Below are 20229 nucleotides of genomic sequence, written 5' to 3'. Positions count from 1 at the left end.
TGATCCATTAACTCTTTAGTTGATTTCCTCTTTCTCACCTGTGTGATAGCTATGCCTTTCTTCTTTGCTCTGTCACAAATGAGGGAGATCAGGGCATCCTGTCACTCTCTCCTGAGAGGGGCTAGTCTCAACTTGGATTTCCAGGTATTTGGCCACTCCATAACTCCAGCTCTCTAATGGGTTCCAGAAAAGTTTTCATTTTGTAGTTTATCTGTTTTGATTGGGAAGAAGCAATACTCTTTCCAGCTTTCTATACTGTAGACATAAGTAGAAGTATCTCATAGCAATTAGCTTTAAAAAGAAAAAAAGTGCTGTGCATGTATTCACAAGGAAGAAAGACTAAAAAAAAAAAAGAAAAAAGAAAGAAATTCTCATATAGAAAGAGTGGTTATTAATGTGGTAGACTTTTGGGTCATTTACATTTTTCTTCTATGTGCTATTCTATATCTCTCAAGTTCTTTACAGAGATCTAATTTTATAACTTAAAAAAAAGATCTGCATATATATATGTGTATTCTATTTTTTAAGTCAAGTGCAAATGATAGATTATTTTACCATAGAAATGCCATTTACTTGCTGTTTTTAAAATAAACTTTCAAATAAATTTTGTGTCCTCAGAATTCATACAATTACATATGTATTCAATATCTGTAATCTTTCTCAGTATCCTCTGTTCAATGTAAAAGACAAAATTCTTGCTAGGAAAAGAAATTAAAGTTTGATTTATGAAAATAATTATGCTTAAAGCTTCATAAGAATCTATCTTTTTCTTATAAATTTATTTATTTATTTTTGGCTGCGTTGGGTCTTTGTTGCTGTGCGCGGGCTTTCTCTGTGGCGAGCGGGGGCTATTCTTCATTGTAGTGTGCAGGCTTCACAGTGGCTTCTCTTGTTGTGGAGCACGGGTTCTAGGCGCATGGGCTTCAGTAGTTGTGGCATGTGGGCTCAGTAGTTGTGGCTTGTGGGCTCTAGAGCACAGGCTCAGTAGTTGTGGCACATGGGCTTAGCTGCTCCATGGCATGTCGGATCTTCCCGGACCAGGGCTCGAACCCGTGCCCACCACATTGGCAAGCGGATTCTTAACCACTGTGCCACCATGGAAGTCCCCATAAGAATCTCAATACAGTAGTTTTTGCTGTTTTGAGAGCCTTGTGTTAAAGAAAACTAACTGTTTTTATTCATATTATGTCTTACACCTCATAATATAATCTCCCCACAATGACAGCTACGATTGCCAAAGTGATTTCTGTCACTCCAGGTTATAATGTAAATGTAGCCCAGGAAATAAGATAAACAGCAATTGAAGAGTAAAAGGCATCTGTAAACCAACCCCCGCCAAACTGAATATTTTTTTTTAAACTGTCAATGTTAAACATATCAAAGGAGTTTTCAGGCAAAAACTTAATATAGTTAAGCAGTAAAAAGACTTCTGAACAATTTACTCAGATTGTCCCTTTACCATATTACCTTTCCTCCAAAAAAGGATAGAAGAAGTCATCATGCAATGAACTTGTAATAATTTACATACAGTAACGTACCAAAAAGTACCTTAGAGACCATTCTCTGGTACTAAGTAATTTGATGGTGGTCATTTGAAGGGTAAAAAAGTTTTGGTTTATAATTTCCAAAGATAATCTCATTTCCAAAAGAACATTTCTATGAAATCAATCTCATTTTCAGAGAAAAGAACTAATTAATTACACAAACCTTGTGTTTCATTTTTTTACTTAGTAAGAATGGCTATCAAGCAAGTAACCAAAACTATTTTCCAATTGTCTATTTTCAGAGTTGTGTGGCACACCATACATCCACTCACTTCTTTCTTTCCTTCTTTCTTTCCTGTTCCTTCCTTCCTTCCTTCCTTCTTTCCTTCCTTCCTTCCTTCCTTCCTCCCTCCCTCCCTCCCTCCCTTCCTTTAAAATTTACTAAGCTGGGTGCAGAGGATATTGTGCTGAACAAAACTTAAAATGTTTCTACCCTTCAAGAGGCCTTTTCTTACATCCTCAATTTGTCTCAGACTCGGTTCTTATTTTGTTGCTGTATATTTTCATCACTTAATAATAATTGCACAGTTCCTCAATTACAGTAGGTACTCTTCGAAGACATGCATTTTCAGCAACTTAATGTCCTTACTACCAAGCACCATCTCACAAATAATAGATTACTCACAATGCATGATGAATAAAACAAATAAATAAACAAAGGAGCTTATAGTCTAGCACACACAGAAACGCATAGATACAATAAACGCATAGAGCAATAAAATCTAAGATGAGCTCTAATGACAGTATTCAGAGATTACCGAAGTAGCACAAAGGAGTCAGCAAATCAACTCCATTAGGGGTGGAAGTGGTCAAAAAGCTTCATTCAGCACATGATATTTAAACTGAATCTTGAAAGATGGTTAGAAGTGAGTCAGGAGCTTCAGAAGAGAAGAAATAACTTCAAGTAGAGAGAAAATCATGAGCAAATTAAGAGAGTTAAAAATAGCATGTTATGATCAGAAAATAGCAAACAGGCTGGTATGACTGAAGCATGGGGTGACAGGGAAATTACCCTGAGATATGAATCTGGAAAAGGTACAGGGGACTAGGTCAAGGAATGGGGGAGGAGGCAGACAGACAAATATGTCAGGCTAGAGTATGCCATGAGAAATCTCTGCAAAGGTGAGAAGAATAAAGTTAAATGATAAGATTTGATTTTAGAAAACTTACTCTAGGGGACATACAGAATAGAATAAGGAAAACGAAAGGACAGATGGTTGGGAAAGTAAAGTTAGAGGTAAAAGAACAATTAGGAGACTACTTAAATAGTCCAAGACAAATATGACTACAACATGAATTAAAGCTGCCATACTGGGAAGAGAAAACTTTAAAGAAAAAAAAGAAAAACTGAAAAAAAGAAATCGATGTAATTTTGTCCTCAATTAGATTTAGAGAGGCTCATTTACAAATGAGTACTGCCCTCATTTGTTAAATGGTAATAATTAGTGCTTACCTCAAAGAAATATTATAAATTCCTGAGATAATGCATGTAAAATACTTCACAATATGATTGCCAAAGAATAAGGTTTATAAACATGGTAGTAATTATTTTGTTGATGCTGATGCTGATTGGATTTGAATCCTGGCTTGAATACTTACTCCCTGTGTGACCTTCATGAAGTTACTTAATCTCTCCTTCCCTCACATTCCTCCTCTGTAACAATGGAGTATGCTCCCTAGTACCTCATAGATAAGTACTATTTTGAGCTTTATAGATGTAATAACATATTCATGAAGGGTTTATAAAAATTTAGACCAATATCTGAAACTTTATTTTTAAGAAAAATAGTTATTAATAGAAAATAGGAGTTGAAAATGATTCTCGGATTTCCAATATGGGCGAACGGTGATACTCACTGAGAGGAGGAGGCTCCTTTAAAAAGCCAATCATTCTCCTTCAAATTCTTTAAGATGAATTAAGTGTTCTTCTCAGTGTTTTGCAAGCACACTATACATATTACAACACTCACCAGGGTATATTTTAACTGTCTATTTTCATGTCTATTATCCTCAGTAAATACTGATGATATCTAAGGGCAAAAAACTGTCTGTTAATCCTGCATCCCCAAAAAGCAGGATGCTTCTGGTATATAAACAGGCTCAATATACGTTAGTGAAATAATTAAACTTAAAGGAGATAAGAATTCCTTTAACAAGTCCAGAGAATATTTGGAAAGAATGGTATTTCCAAAGAATTTTACATGCTACTCCCCTACAGGCCTTAAATTTTCATCAAATAGAATGTAAAAAATAGTATATTATACTATTCTTTTCTAGTGAATTCTCACTAGATAGTGTTGAAATGCAAATCTGTAAAGAAAATAGCAGAGAATAAAGTAAATAATATAAACAAAAAGAAATTATTCAAGAGTTTCCAACTTTCCCTTTCACCATGACCATATACATATAGCAGTGCCACACTGTAAAGGGTTAATATTAAGACTTTCAAAATAAGAGCTAAGGGAACATCAAAAGTATTCCAGAATATTTATGTATATGGAGCCATAATCTCACTATCTGTTGTATTTCCATTGTTTCATACTATACCTTAGATGAAGATCTTCTGAAAACTTCAGACAGGCGTAGATAAATTCTTTAATTTGGTTGTAAACTTTTGGCACAAATTCAGAGAATGGAAACTTTTTTGGAAATGGTTGCTGTAAAAGCAAGAATTAATGAAAGCCAAGTCACAAACCAACATACATTGAAAATACCTATAAATTAATTAAAATGCAAAGGAAATTTTCTTCCACACTGTGAACTGCCTGCTTAACAATCTCAAACTAAAAGAAATATATTTGTGAAAGTTTTCTGATACTAAAAAGAATAAGATTAAATTAAATAAACAATAATTCAAATGTCCTCCAAAACCTGATAAATAAATTGTGATACATTTTCAGCAATAAAAAGTAATGAGTTACTGATACATGCAACAACTTAGATGAATCTCAAAAGCATTATGTTCAGTGAAAGAAGCCAGTCTCAAAAGGTTACATACTATATGATCCCATTTATAAGGCATTCTAGAAAAGGCAAAAGTGATGGATAGCAACAAGACTGGTGGTTGGCAAAGGCTGGGGGTTAGAGGAGGAACTGATTAAGAAGGTGTAGCATGAGGGAATTTTTTGGAATCATGGAACTGTTCTGTATCATCATTGTAGTAGCACATACATGACTCAATGCATTGTCAAAACCAATACAGTTATATAGTATGGTAAATTCTACTGTATGTTTTGGGGATAAAATGTCCTAAAAGTATAATAAAAGAAAGTATTTGAAAGTGTAAGCCAAAATGGAACACTTCCAGAAATCCCCCAAACACTTCAGAGGTGACAATACCCCAAAGCCATTTACTGATTCCCCAAACAGGAACTTCTGCTCTTCTAAGCCCTTCTAAGCCCAAAAATCATCCTTTGAAGGTGTTTTAGATTTCTAACCCATTGAGTTAGAAGTTATGCCTTTAATGAGACTGATACAAAGAAAGTTTTAAGGGGATGCCAAATCAGAGAAATTTATTTTAAAGTGTTCCTTACCTTTTCCAGCTCTGTATCTTGGAATGGGAATTGTCCTACCACCTTTTTATATATCTCTTCACTTGTTACTGGTATAGGACTGTAGTTGTCAGAATCAAGTATGTTTCTATAAAGAAAATAAAAGAAGAAAGGAAGGGAGGAGGTAAAAAGGAAAGAAGGGTTAGTTGATCACTACAGTGATCACAAATAATTTTCAGATGAGCTCCAAGAGTTGTATATCCACCTCAACCCAAAATAAATATTTCCCAGTCCCTAATCTATTCCTTTTATAATACAGCTATTTGGTCTCAGGAAAGGACATCTTTAAAAAAAAAAAAAAAAAAAAAAAGGAATATTACATTCTAAAACAAATGGAACACAATTATAAACATGACCTCATAGTATTTGAGATTTACAGGTCAGACAGAAAATTTTAAGGCAACATGTTGAAGCCTTAAGGCAAGTGAGAAGTAAATAATAAAAGAATGTGAGCTCTGGAGAAGGCAAAGAGGTTTTATTTGCTTTTATTAAAAAATAAGACATTTTTGATTATGTTCTTTAATTCTGTACTAGATCTAACTTTCAAAACTGGCAGATGAGGAGAAGCAAGTTCTATAATAAATCCAAATTATGTTCATTTACTTCATCTACTGCTCTACATTAAGAATGACTTTTTCTTCATCCATAGCTTTCGCCTCCTTAACTGGACTGGGGGTTCTCTAAAAGCAGAGAGCATACTACCAAAATCAAAAAAGAAATTTACTGAAGGCATCAGATCAGATGCTCTTAAAACCATGGATATATCATGTTACTAATTTTCAAGAGATAATCCTCCTCTAAATAAAACTGTATCATTAATAAACTGGGCTTTTAGAAACACAAATGCTTATATTAATATATAAATGAGTTGCACTACACGATTATCAGAGACATGTTCATAAAATGTGAAGAGTAAGATTAAAGGGACAATGTAATATCTTAAAGCTATACGAACCTGAAAGTAGGGAAAGCTGATCTGGGGAAGAGGTCTTACAGTAAGCAGAAAGATCACTTTAAGGAGTAAAGGTGCAAAAGGAGAAGAAACAAGTGAGCTGACATGAGTTGTGTGCCAGGAAAACAGTGCAAGGAAACATTTGTAAGTGGAGGTGTAATACAATAATTTTCTTATTGTTGTATGCATGCTGCAGTAACTATTTAAATAATATGCTTCAAATACTGGATTGTAATAAATCTCTTCTCTGGGTATAAGAGAATAAAGATGATGAGGAATCACATGAGTGAGTCTTCAAAAAAGTTCCAAAAAAACTAAATTACTTGAAAGGGCTCAAAAGCCACTACCTTACAAGTGAGACATAGACTGGGCATGATCCTCAAAGAGAAAATCAAAAAACAGATTAAGAAGACACAAGGTGATCTGGTTGGTATGAACCAAGGTATATGACATTCATTCAAGAAAACAAAAAAGCCAAAATGGGATCTGGGGACTCCTCACATAGTAGGTACTAATATACTGAGACTGGATATCTCAGGAACTTTATTTGGGACACCACTACACCTTATTTGAATTCTTAATCATAACTGGGATCAGAGCTAGAAAAAATAAGCCACATATACTTATTGCTTATTACATCTGAAAAACCTTATGTATAAAGACGTGTGTACACACATGCATGCACACACGTGCGTGCGCACACACACACAACTAGAGACAATTTCTCACCTGAAAATACCTGACCACTTCTTTAGCAAAGTTTCACTATATTGATCTCTGATTTCTAACAGCATGTCAAAAAGCTGATTTACAGGAAAACCATACACCTGAAACAAAATAAGAAAATAGCTTCATTTCATAAGGTGATTTTTTTAAGCAACATGAGAGATTAGGCACTGAAAGATGTTTTTGTTCTTTGGCCAACAATTTAAATAAAACCATGATAAGAAAAATCTTTCATTCCCACCTAATATCTAGTGTTCATTCTTAAGAATTAAAAGATATATACCAATATAAGCCAGTCAGAAAAAAATTAAAAGATGAACATTAAAATTAATATATACTGGGTATAAATGTCAGCTAAGTTTTCCCTACAACTCCTTCTGTAAATCTTAGCAACCTTCAGGAATAGGGAGAGAAAATGAGAATGCTACCAATCTCACCCACTTCTAATGCTATTCTATTGAATATAATACGTGGTTCATTATTTAAAACAGTAGTTATGAAACTCCAAAATCACTTAGACATTAGATCTGAATTAAGGACATTTTGAAGAACTAAGGTAGTGAGTTCAATTAATTGATTTGCCTTGAGAAAAAAAGGGGGATGAGAACAATTTATGAGAACATAAACGGTCAAGGTGATGAGCAGGAAATGCTACAAAGAGATAAAAAGTTCTAGCTCTAGGAAAAGAAGAAACACAACTAAAAACTGAAAGTTACTTACTCAAGCTTAGATAGACAATGAAAAGATTTAGAGATGATGAAACACTCATCTAGATAAGTCTGTGTAAACATAAACCACAAACCTGAAGTGTGTCAGCAAAAAGCACAATGAGGTTCTTCAAATCTAACACGAGGTTTGGATCAGAGCAGTAAGACTAAAGGAAATAAAAGACAATGAGGAAAACCACCTTTATTAAAAATAAAAGTAAATTTTAATTTACTCAACTGCTTAATGCTGCACCTGGTAAAGGCTCTCTGGAAAACCTTCCTGGTTTAAAGTAACACCAGATTCAGCCAGGGAAGAGTGAGTAAAGACTCCAATAATCCATGATCTACATTTTTAACACTTGGAAATTTAAAAACACACTTCTAAATAACTGTTTGGTTAAAGAAGAAATCAAAATTGATATTGCAGATTATTTAAAAATGAACAGCAATGAAATAGTTCAAATCAAAACCTATGGAATGCAGCTAACACCATTTTAAAAACAAATTACATCTTAAATGTGAACATTAGAAAACATAAAAGATTTAAAATAAACAAACTAAGCCCTCAACTCATGAAGCTAGGCCAAAAAAGCCAAAATAAACCATAAATGAGAGAACAAAACTGATAAAATAAAAAGCAGACATTAATGACATAGAGAAGACATGAAAGATTTGATCAATGAAACCAAAAGCTCAAGTTAAACATAAAATCAATAAAATAGACAAATCACAGTTAAGTCCAATTAAACAACAAAGAGAAAACAAAACAATACAAAGAATACAAAAACAAACATAAATACAGAGGAAAATACAAATTACAAATAAAGTCTATGTATAATCTCTTATCAACAAATTTGAAAACTGAAATGACATGGAAGATATCTTCTGTGGACAAGCTACAAAGATGTATATGGCACTATTTTTCAGTGACTTTGATAGTCAAATTCTCTTAATTATAGTTTGATTACTTGCCCTCTACTTAATTGCTCAGTTCCTGAAGGAGTGTTAAATTCTCCCACAATGGTGTGGTCCCTTGGTTTCTCTTCCTACTACTTAACAGTTTTTGTTTATATACATACTGATGCTTGCTTGTCCCCAGTAAATGGGTTATTGTCTTTTTGGTGGGTTAAAAATAATATCAAAACAAATGTTCCTCTCTTCTCCCATTTAATGGTCTTTAACTTCAATCCAATTTTCTTGAAGAATATTGCCCTTTTTGCTCCCCATTCTTTATTTTCAATCTTTCTGTGTAATCTTAATGTATGAATCTCTCTTAGTAACCAAACTATAATACTTTCCAACTCTGGCATTTCTCATGAATACTTACATATTTGGACCTATTCTAGCCATCTTATTTTAAGTTTTCTATTTTCAATGATTTCTTCTTTCTTTTTTGTTTCCTTTCCTGTTTTTCATTGGATCAGTGTTTTCAGATTATCTTATACTGGTTATTAATGTTATATACTTTCTGCCCACTGTTTATTTGAAATAATCTGGGGTTTTCATCTAAAAAATGTTTTAAACTTAAGCTTCTCCTCTTTTAGGGATTCTTAATAGCATAAACTTTACAAATAATCAAACAATCAGTTATTTAGATTTATCTATGAGTTTTACTCTCATTTTTGCACCCATTTATTTACTCCCATCCCATCTTGCATTTAGAATTTCTTTTTCATCTTTGGTAAAACATCAGTAAGACAGGATGGGTGAAAAGTAAACTTTGAACCCTCATGTGTTTGGAAATGCCTTTCTTTTGCAGCGCTCAAACTAAAATACACAATTTCAGATGCGAGAAAACTGTCTGCCCTAATTTACCCTGCCTGACCAAAAAAATGCATCCTTTCAACTGTAATAATCTACTCTTTCTTTAATGCAGGGAAATTTCCCTCTTTTATTTAATTATTTAAGTCCCCTGCTTTGTGACTGTTCTTTCTTTCTAAATCCCTATTAGATACAACCAAAAATCTACATCAATTATCCATGTTCCTTAACTTTCCATTCATATTTTCCATCTCTTTGTGTCTTCACTCTATATTTGGGGATATATATTTGATTTTGTCTTCTTGATCACAGAATGATATGCCGTTTTATCTATTTAATCTTTGAATTAAATTTCTCTATTATGGTAGTCATAAATTTCCAAGAAAGCAATGTTTATCTTTGATTTCTATCCTTCTGTGGCTTGCTTCCTTCCTTTTCCTCCTTACCACGTTTTTTAAAATTGTGAATATAGTATACATAAAGAAAATAATAAATAAAACCTATATGTACAACTTCACCAGGCAAACAAAACTAAATAGCACCAGCATGCCAGAAGCTCCAAAACAACTTCTTTCCTCTCCATTCAGGAAAACATTATCATGACATTTATGATAATCATTTCCATGTCTTTCCTTCATGTTTTTGCTTCTTTGTACTTTTTAACTTAATAAACTTTATTTCTTAGAGCAGTTTTGTATTTACAGATAAATTGAGCAGAAAGTACAGAGTTCCCATATATCCCTTCACACAGAAATTCATGCACAGATTCCCTTATTATAACATCTTGCATTAGTGCGGTAACATTTGGTACAGCTGATGAACCAACACTGACACACTGTTATTAACTGAAGTCCATAGTTTACATTAGAGTTACTCTTTGTGTTATATAATCTACGGGTTTTAACATATGTATAATGACATATTCCACCATTACAATATCGTAGAGAATAGCTTCACTGCCCTAAAAATTCCCTGTCTTCCACTTATTCATCCCTCCATCCCTCTCCCAAATCCTGGCAACCCTGATCTTTTTACTGTCTCCATAATTTTGCCTCTTCCATAATGTCATATAGTTGGAATCATATGAGTATATACCCTTCTCAGATTGGGTTCTTTTACTTAGCAATTGCATTTAACTTTCCTCCACATCTTTTTGTGGATTGATAGACCATTTCTTTTTTGCCACTGAATAAATATTCAATTATAAGAATGTACCAGAGTTTATCCATTCACCTGCTAAAGGACATCTTGGTTGCTTCCAGGTTTTGGCTATTATGAATAAGCTGTTATAAACATGAGTGGGCAGGTTTCTGTGTTAACATAAGTTTTCAACTAATTTGGCAAATACCTAGAGTGTACTTGCTGGATCATATAGTAAGAGTATGTTTCATTTTGTAGAAACTGCCAAACTCTCTTCTAAGCTGGCTGTACCATTTTCCATTCCCATCAACAATGAGAGTTCCTGCTGTTCCACATTCTCTTCAGCATTTGGTGTTGTCAGTATTTTAGCCATTCTAATGGGTGTGTGGTGGTAGCTCATTGTTGTTTAATTTGTAATTCCCTGAGGACATATGTTGTTGAGCATCTTTTGTATGCTTTCCTGCCATTTGAATATCTTCTTTGGTGAGGTATCTGTTCAGAATTTTTGCCTGTTTTTTAATTGGGCCCGTTTTTAAATTTTTTTCTTACTGTTGAGTGTTAAGAATTCTCTATATATTTTCAGTACCAGACCTTTATCACATATGCCTGTCAGTTCATTCTCTTAATTTCATTGCTTTGTAACCATCTAAATACTCAGTCTTACTCAATATTTTCTTTCTCAATATGATGTAAGTAGAAAAAATCTGTATGTATAAATTTCTGTCTTGCTTTTATAATTCAACATTATACTTGTGAAACTCATCCATGCTACTGTATACAGCTATAGTGTGGGCATTTTCATGCTGTATAATATTGCATGTTAGGAGTTTAACCCAGATTGTTCATTTTATTACCAATGGACATTTAAGTCATTTTTAATTTTGAAAATTCAACAATGCTGGAATGAATATTCTTGCATGTGTATTATGGTGCATTAGGGCAAGCTTCTCTAGGGAATATAGTTAGGAAAAGTATTTCTGGTTCATGAGGATCTTCGATTTTAAAAGATGATGCTAATTTTTTTCAAAGGGGTTCTGAATACTTCATATCCTTATCAACATTTGTGTTATTAATTCTTACATAATGTTATCTCATTTGGTTTTAATTTGCATTTCAATGATGCACTAAAGTTGAGCATCTTTCACGTTTCTCAGCCAAGCGAATTCCTTCCTTAGTGAAGTACCTGTTTAAATCTTTTGCTTGTTTTTTCTATTGTCTGTCTCTATTGTCATGATGAATAGTGAAATTTTTGTATTTTTTGTTAGTTCTTTGCTGATTTTGTGTTGAAAACATCATTTCTCATCATATAGCTTGTTTTATCTACATCTTTCATTTTTTTGTTTTTTCTTACAGCTTTAACGCAGCTTAATGTTTAATGTATGAATCTTTTCCTTTCTGGTTAGTGCCTTTGGTATTTTAGTTAGGAATTCCTTCCCCAACCTGAATCATAAAGATATTCTCTTATACTATCTTCTGAAAGATTTATGGCCTTACATTTTACATTTTGATATTTTATCAACCTGAAACTCATTTTTTGGTATATTATTTCCCCCATACTGATAGTCAACTGTCCCAGTACTATTCATTGAAATGTCTGTCCTCTACCCACTGACCTGCAATACTATCTCTTTTATAAATATCAAAGATCTTTTTTGGAGGCCCTATATTCTGTTTCATTATTTATCCAATGACAGTACCGGAGTGTCTGGTACTCATTTAATAAGATTTCTAAATTAAGTCTTGATATCCAGCAGAGAAAACCCACCAACCTTATCTCAGTCTTAAGGAGTCTCTTAGCTGTTCCTGGCTTTTGTACTGGCTTAAGACCATAATTCAAAAAGAGCCACGTACCAAAATGTTCATTGCAGCTCTATTTACAATAGCCAGGAGATGGAAACAACCTAAGTGTTCATGATCGGATGAACGCATAAAGAAGATGTGGCACATATATACAATGGAATATTACTCAACCATAAAAAGAAACGAAATTGAGTTATTTGTAGTGAGGTGGATGGACCTAGAGTCTGTCATACAAAGTGAAGTAAGTCATAAAGAGAAAGATAAATACTGTATGCTAACACATATATATGGAATCTAAGGGAAAAAAAAATGTCCTGAAGAACGTAGGGGTAAGACAGGAATAAAGACACAGACCTACTAGAGAATGGACTTGAGGATATGGGGTGAGGGAAGGGTAAGCTGTGACAAAGTGAGAGAGTGGCATGGACGTATATACACTACGAAACGTAAAATAGATAGCTAGTGGGAAGCAGCCGCATAGCACAGGGAGATCAGCTCGGTGCTTTGTGACCACCTAGAGGGGTGGGATGCAGAGGGTGTGAGGGAGGGAGACGCAAGAGGGAAGAGATATGGGAACATATGTATATGTATAACTGATACACTTTGTTATAAAGCAGAAACTAACACACCATTGTAAAGCAATTACACTCCAATATGTTACAATCAGATTGCAAAGGTACTCATCCTCCCAAAAATAAGATTATTGAGATTTTGACTGCCACTGAATTAAATTTATAGATCAATTTTAAGAGAACAGATATCTACAATAATAACTCTTCCAATCAATGAACATGCTATTTCAATTTTATTTAGGTCCTCTTTAATTCCTTTTCGTCTCTCAAAAACATTTTAGAATTTTCTCCATGGAGGTCTTGAACATATTTTGCTAGATATATTTCTACTACTTTTAATGTATGCTATTGTATCAATTTTATCTTTTAAAAATTTTAACTTTTCAACTTTTACTCCTGGTTTATAAAATGACAGTTGATTTTGCATAATGATTTTGTATCAGGGAACATGCTAACCTTTTCCATTAATTGTAATAAATTTTCTGTAAATTCTTTGAATTTTCAATGTACAAAAATATATCATCAGCAAAAATGACAATTTTGTTTCTTCCTTTCAAAGTTGTATTTTTTAATTTATTTATGTTTCTATCTTTACAACAGTAAGCACGACTTCAAATACAATACAAAATAGGAGTAATGGTAATTAAATATGATACTTATTATAGGTTTTTGAGGATAGATTTTTATCAGTTTAAAGAAATTCTCTTATGTTTTCAATTTACTAAGAGATCTTACCATGAATTTATGGTGTGTTTTATTAAATGCTGTTCTGTATCTATTGAAATGATTACATAATTTTTGTCCTCTAATCTATTAATTCATTAAATTATGTTAATAGACTTTGTAATATTGAACTAAGCTTGCATTTGCAATGATAAACTCAACATATTAATGCTTTTTGTAAACTGCTGAATTCTGTTTTCTAATATTTTATTTAAGATTTCTGATCTATATTTATGAATAAGCCTGTATATTTATGAGTTTATGAGTTCTTATACTATCCTCATCTGGCTTCATTATCAAGATTACACACACCTCATAAATGAGTTGGTGTTTCCTCTTTTCTATTCTCCAAGAGTTTATGTAAGATAGGAATTCAAGAAAAAAACTCCCTAGACCTGAAGATTTCTTTAAGGGAAGAATTTTGACTGCTTTTTGTTTACTTCTGATTCAGTCTTAACCTGAAAAGAATAGTTCTTTCCAGTTTAATGTGGGGGAGGGCACCATATTAGACTCTCCATCCCAGATAGGCCCCAGAGACTATCAAATCTGAGTACAAATTGCCTGGACTAACAAGTAACCTCAAGGCAAATGCAGCTTAAGTGTTTAAGTCTATCTTTCTGGACCTCTGGACTCTCAATCTCCCCTGGATTTGGCCTGGTAATTCCTTAATAACCTTACTAAGCACTCTAGATTTAAACAACATCTTATATGCAGTACATAAAGCAGTACTTTTAGTTGTTTCAAGCTGAACAGCTGCTATGAATGACCTAGCTTCCTATATTCCTAAAATGAGAAATAATTATTACTTTATAAATTTATCTCCCAGTCCATGAGTTATTTGTATTTGCTAAAGAATAGCTATGCAATTTGTTTATTATTGTCTTCTATTTGATGTAACTGGTTTTCCTCAAATATTCTACAACTCGGCATTTGTTTATGTTTAGAAATGAAGGACTAGATTGACTAGTATGTATAACCGGTATGGGTTTCACCCTCTGCAGCTTTTAAGTCTGTTTTCCAAAAACTGACTACAGGCTCTTTGTAGGTGGGTGGGGCAGATGAATCACCTTGCTCAAAAAGTAGTACTAGAGAACTTCACTAATCATGTTATCATCTCTTTATGTTGATGGTAAGGTTGGCCAAAGGAATTGGGTAACCTGCTGTCTAGCCAAGATTTTTAGAAGGTAGACCTCTAAATAATTTCCCTTAAGATTTCTCGCAGCCTCATTCCTGCTCATAACATTTGCTGACTGAATTTAGAGTGTTCCTAGATTCCATTTGGAACAATGTTTCCTACTTTGACAATACCCTCTACACCATATTTAATGCAATATTTTCTTTTCTCAGGTGGAGTCATTATTCTGATTCCTTCTGTTTTCTAAATTCAAAGAAATTTTTCAAAACTTCTGGCCTACAGAGGTACTTTGCAGTGTTTCTCTTTTTAGTTTTTCTTACATGTTATTTCAATAGCAATTTGGTTAGAGAGCTGCACGACATATATGCTTAGTACACCCTTTGACTCAAAGAAATCTAAAATATGTGTGTCTGTGGGGGGGTGGGTATGGATGTGGGTGTGTATAAAACCATATTACAAAGCATGGAGCTGATCTCCCTGTGCTATGCGGCTGCTTCCCACTAGCTATCTATTTTACATTTGGTAGCGTATATATGTCCATGCCACTCTCTCACTTCGTCCCAGCTTACCCTTCCCACTCCCTGTGTCCTCAAGTCCATTCTCTACGTCTGTGTCTTTATCCCTGTCCTGCCCCTAGGTTCTTCATAACCTTTTTTTTTTTTAGATTCCATATATATGTATAGCTGATTCACTTTGTTATAAAGCAGATACTAACATACCATTGTAAAGCAATTATACTCCAATAAAGATGTTAAAATCAATCACACACACACAAAAAAACCCCACTATTACAGTATACACTCTTGTCTGCCCATCACATAATAAGAAAAAATGTCCAATATTTAATAGCTACAAAACATGAGGAGTTTTGGCCACACAAATTATATTGTTCCATAATTTTAAATAGTAAAAAGATACCTCTGTAGTATTATCAGATGATCTGTTTATCATTCTATTGGCAGTCATACTAGCAATTATATTAACAGATCTTCTAATATTAAACCATTCCTGATATGAATTCTTTGTATTAGAATATTATTCTTTTAATATACAGGTACTGCTAAATTTGAATTCTAAGTTAGATGGATTGTATAAGATTGCATAAGATTTTTATCATGTTTTGAAATCAGCACTGAGAATATTATATCTTTCAAAATGTTTCCAATTTATGCAATGACTGATAATTCAATCAGAAAATATAAAAAGTTTTAATTAGTGACACAGAAAGTTAGAAAAATATACAGATTTTTTATAAAAAATAACCACTCAGATATAATGTTTCCTTTTCAGATTTGTTTTGATGTTTAGGTTGTTCTTATTTTTCTTTCTTGCTGATAACGTAACACAATAAATAGTGTCATAAAATAGAATTGGTATCTGTGGCATCAACTACTTTGTCTCATAATGGATAAAAATGGTTCAGTCAGTAAATGTACGTGATGCTGAGTTCTATTTTAATGGTTCTGTTGAAATACAATTCCCATACCATACTACTCACCCATTTAAAGTATGTAATTCAACAGTTTTTAGTTTTTTAAATATTTTTGCAGACATGTGCAAACATAACCACAGTCAGTTTTAGAACATTTTCTTCATCTCAAAGAGAAACCCTGCCCCTTAAGCTATCACCTACTTATTCCTCGTATCCATTCCCAGCCCTAGGAGACCACTAATTTCTTTCTGCCTCTGTAGACTGATGCTAAACTATTTTTTTAAAGGTATTTTTGTTATTTATTCTTCAGTTCAAAAGAATACACAGTAGATCTACAAGGAAACATTCCATTAAGATTAATTTTCTCCATAGATATACACTTTAATCAGCACATTGTAAAGTGTCCTATTCTTCATGACAATAAGTATGGTTGCATAATGAGGAAAACAGTATATTTTCCTGCTGAGAGACTCCTATAGATTTGTCACATTCTCAAATGTGAAAAACCACTGCTTTAAAAGAAGAAATTGTTTGGAAGAAATCTAAGTTTTCTAAAAGAAAAACACCTTTTCCCAGGAAAAAAATAAAATTGGTGAAATCAGGGAAATGGACAGATATAAAATAAACAAAATCAAAGACTTCTCTCCCACAGAATGACAGTAATACTAGTTAATAAATATGAATCAGAAACAAACCTTCCTCAAAATACTACCTGAAATAAACCATAAAATACCAAAAATAGGACTTAGATAGGGAGCACATAAAATATTTTACCAAAAGATATAAAAGCAGGGCTTCCCTGGTGGCGCAGTGGTTGAGAGTCCACCTGCTGATGCATGGGACACGGGTTCGTGCCCCGGTCCAGGAAGATCCCACATGCCGCGGAGCGGCTGGGCCCATGAGCCATGGCTGCTGAGCCTGCGCGTCCGGAGCCTGTGCTCCACAACGGGAGAGGCCACAACAGTAAGAGGCCCGCGTACCGCAAAAAAAAAAAAAAAAAGCAAATAAGTGAGAAAAATACATATATTCCTGTTGAAAAATACCAGATGTTGAAATATGTCAATTACCTCCATTTAAATTTGCAGATTTACTGCATACTAACACTATAGGTCAGTTTTAGGGGGAGGTAAGAGGTGCAAGGGATGTGACAAAGTGATTCTCAAATTAACCTAGAAGAATAATAAGGAGGTAAATAGTATATTTTAAAAAGAGGATTTTATAGGACATATATGTCATATAAGAAATTAAAGCATACTATATCAGATGTAATAATCAAAACAATGTTGTACTGGTTCAAGACATATAGAGAGAAGGAAGGGGGCAGGCAGCAATCAGAGCCTAGAAACAGATCTTAGTATTTATATAACATATTATGATAAATGTGGCCTTCAAAATAGGTTGGGAAAGGACAGACATTTATGAACTGAATGCTGCATTCCCCCCGAAATTCTATTTTGAAGCCCTAGTGCCAGTGTAGCCTTGTTTGGAGAAGAGGCCTTGGAGAGATAATTAAAGTCAAATGAAGTCATATGGGTAAGGTCCTAATCTGATGGGATTGGTGTCCTTATAAAAGGAGAAGACACTAGAATACATGCTGAGGAAGGGCCATGTGAGAACACAATGAGAATGTGATCATCTGAAACCCAGGAGGGTCCTTACCAGAAACCATGATGGCACCTTGATGTCAGACTTTCAGCTTCTGGAACTGTGAGAAAATAAATTTCTGTTGTTTAAGCTACCCAATCTATATATTTCATTATGGTAACCTGAGCTGAATAAAACAACAGATTATCACAATAATGTTATTGGAGGTGATGAGTCATTTTCAAAATAAAGTCCAACCTCACACACAACACTAAAATAAACTTTTAGTTTATGAATTATATGTTAAACAAGTAACTACAGAAATACTAAAACTAAACATAGGCAAATAATTACATTTATTTGGAATAAGGAAGACATAAATAGTAAGGTTAAAGATCAATAAATTTAACTCCATTAAAAATTTTAAACTTCTGTAAAGCCATGGAAAAGAAAATCAAAGGTTAGAAACACATGAAACTAAGGAAATATTTACAACCTATACATCAGACTAGAGATTAACATTCAGATTAAGGTTAATGTTAAACATTAACATCCATGTGTTACTAATAAATATAAAATAAAACGATTAAAATACAAAATAAAGGCAATGCATAGGAACAGGAAATTCTAAGAAGATATACAAATAACTAAAAAGGTGTGAAGAGATTTTTAATATCAGTATTAAAGAAAACCATTAAATTAATTTCTGACATTATTATTATATTGAGAATGACTTATTGTTTTTAAACGTAACTTTCTGCGGAATAAAAGGAATAGGGAAATAGGAATTCTAACAGATGATGCTTAGTGATGCTAAATGGTTCAATCTTTTTGTATAGCAAATTAGCAATACACATCCAGAGCCTCAGAAATATACAGATCCTTTAACTCACTAAATTCACATCTAAGAATTTATCCTAAGTATAATTAATGTGCAAGGATATGTTAATAAAAATATTTACTTCAATGTTTATAACAGCTTAAAAAAACTTTTTAAAAAAGTATATCAAGTGAATTAATTTTTTAAAATGGTGCATTCCTAAAAATGGACTATTATACAAATGCACATTAAAACTAATACAAATTCATTAGATATTAAATGAAAAATACAGCATGTTTTACGTAAAATATATATTGTATATCATGTATTCATTCACAGAAAAAGGGGTCTTGAAATTTACATATAAGAAAGCTAATAATAATCATGCCAGGGATCATGGCCAAACTCGTTACTATTAATAATCAATATTTCCTAACTATCTTTTAATAACCATGTTATCTTTGTATAACTTTATTATGTAAGAGCACACCATGCAATGGAGGAAAGTAAAGCATTTAAAAAATGATCCTAGGGGCTTCCCTGGTGGCGCAGTGGTTGAGAGTCCGCCTGCCAATGCAGGGGACACGGGTTCGTGACCCGGTCTGGGAAGATCCCACATGCCGCGGATCGGCTGGGCCCGTGAGCCATGGCCGCTGAGCCTGCGCGTCCGGAGCCTGTGCTCTGCAGCGGGAGAGGCCACAACAGTGAGAGGCCCGCGTACCGCGCAAAAAAAAAAAAAAAAAAAAAAAAAAAAATGATCCTAGGACAATGGATATACTATTGCAAGAAAAAATAAAACGAGATCTTTAATCATACTCTAAATGACAATAAGAATAGGTGGTAGTAACTATATAAATGTGTAACAATCAAGCCATGAAATAGTTGAGACTGTTTTTTAGTCTCAGAACAGGCAGAACTTTTAAAAAATATTTTTTAATTTTTCCAGACTTTATTATGACACAAGCATATTAATGGTAAAAATGTCAGGTCAAGTCCTTGGACACAAATAAGCAATGGGAGACATTTTAAAATAAGATAAATATAATTAGATACATAAACATTTAACATTTTAAATACTAAAGAAGAAACCACCAACAAAAATAAAAGGAGAAAAATATTTGCAACACATTCAATAACGACATACCCTCTTTGGTTTCAAACTCATACGTTAATCAATCTCCTAGAACCTACTGCTTGAACAGCACAAAAAGTATCTCAAAGTAATCACAGCCAAAGATAACTTACGACTTCCCCACTCCAAACCATCAAAACCAACACTATCATCCAAGGAAGGAAACTATAAACCTAGGCATTAGCTTGATACTTCTTTCTACCTTACCTCTTGTATATTAAACCATCAGAAAGTATAATTAATCTTACTTCCTAAAAATCTCTCAAACTCATCCACATCTCTCTATATCTACTATCACCTTGGTTCAGCAATCATCATCTCTTGTCTGGAATACTAGACTAGCCTACTAACTGTTTTCCCCACATCCATTCTCAACCCTCATCTGTAATTTAGCCAGAACAATCTTTTAAAAATAGAAATCTGACTTTCTCACTCCAATTTACCCTACTCCTGCCCCCAACACACACATACTCACTCAACCCACTGCTTAAAGGGTCAAACAGGTCCTAAATAATATGACACCTACCTACTTCTTTATTCTCACTTCCTACCTTAGTTGCCTAGCTTTCTATGTTTATGTTCTAACCACTCGGGACATCTTTCAGTTTCCTAAAATGGCTACAATCCCTTCAATTATAGATTTTACACAT

The 20229-nt window shown here is 33.5% G+C and overlaps 1 protein-coding gene across 13 annotated transcripts in view; it reads right to left on the bottom strand.

Annotated features, from left to right (window-relative positions):
* EXOC6B (exocyst complex component 6B) overlaps nucleotides 1-20229 on the bottom strand; it is a 710711-nt gene that overhangs the window by 334662 nt on the left and 355820 nt on the right. For all 13 annotated transcript variants that reach the window (XR_012325650.1, XR_012325649.1, XM_033838288.2 and 10 more), the window contains 4 exons: nucleotides 7576-7647; nucleotides 6777-6874; nucleotides 5078-5183; nucleotides 4092-4201 (listed from right to left, as the gene is read on the bottom strand). Coding sequence is in view for 11 of the 13 variants with exons in the window: in XM_033838288.2 (XP_033694179.1) it covers nucleotides 4092-4201; nucleotides 5078-5183; nucleotides 6777-6874; nucleotides 7576-7647 (386 nt within the window). In the remaining 2 variants the exon portion in view is untranslated. The remainder of the gene's footprint in view (nucleotides 1-4091; nucleotides 4202-5077; nucleotides 5184-6776; nucleotides 6875-7575; nucleotides 7648-20229) is intronic.

Source organism: Tursiops truncatus, chromosome 14 (assembly GCF_011762595.2).
Source record: "Tursiops truncatus isolate mTurTru1 chromosome 14, mTurTru1.mat.Y, whole genome shotgun sequence".
In the NCBI taxonomy this organism is placed as follows: Eukaryota; Metazoa; Chordata; class Mammalia; order Artiodactyla; family Delphinidae; genus Tursiops; species Tursiops truncatus.
This window is presented reverse-complemented; position numbering and strand designations above follow the sequence as displayed.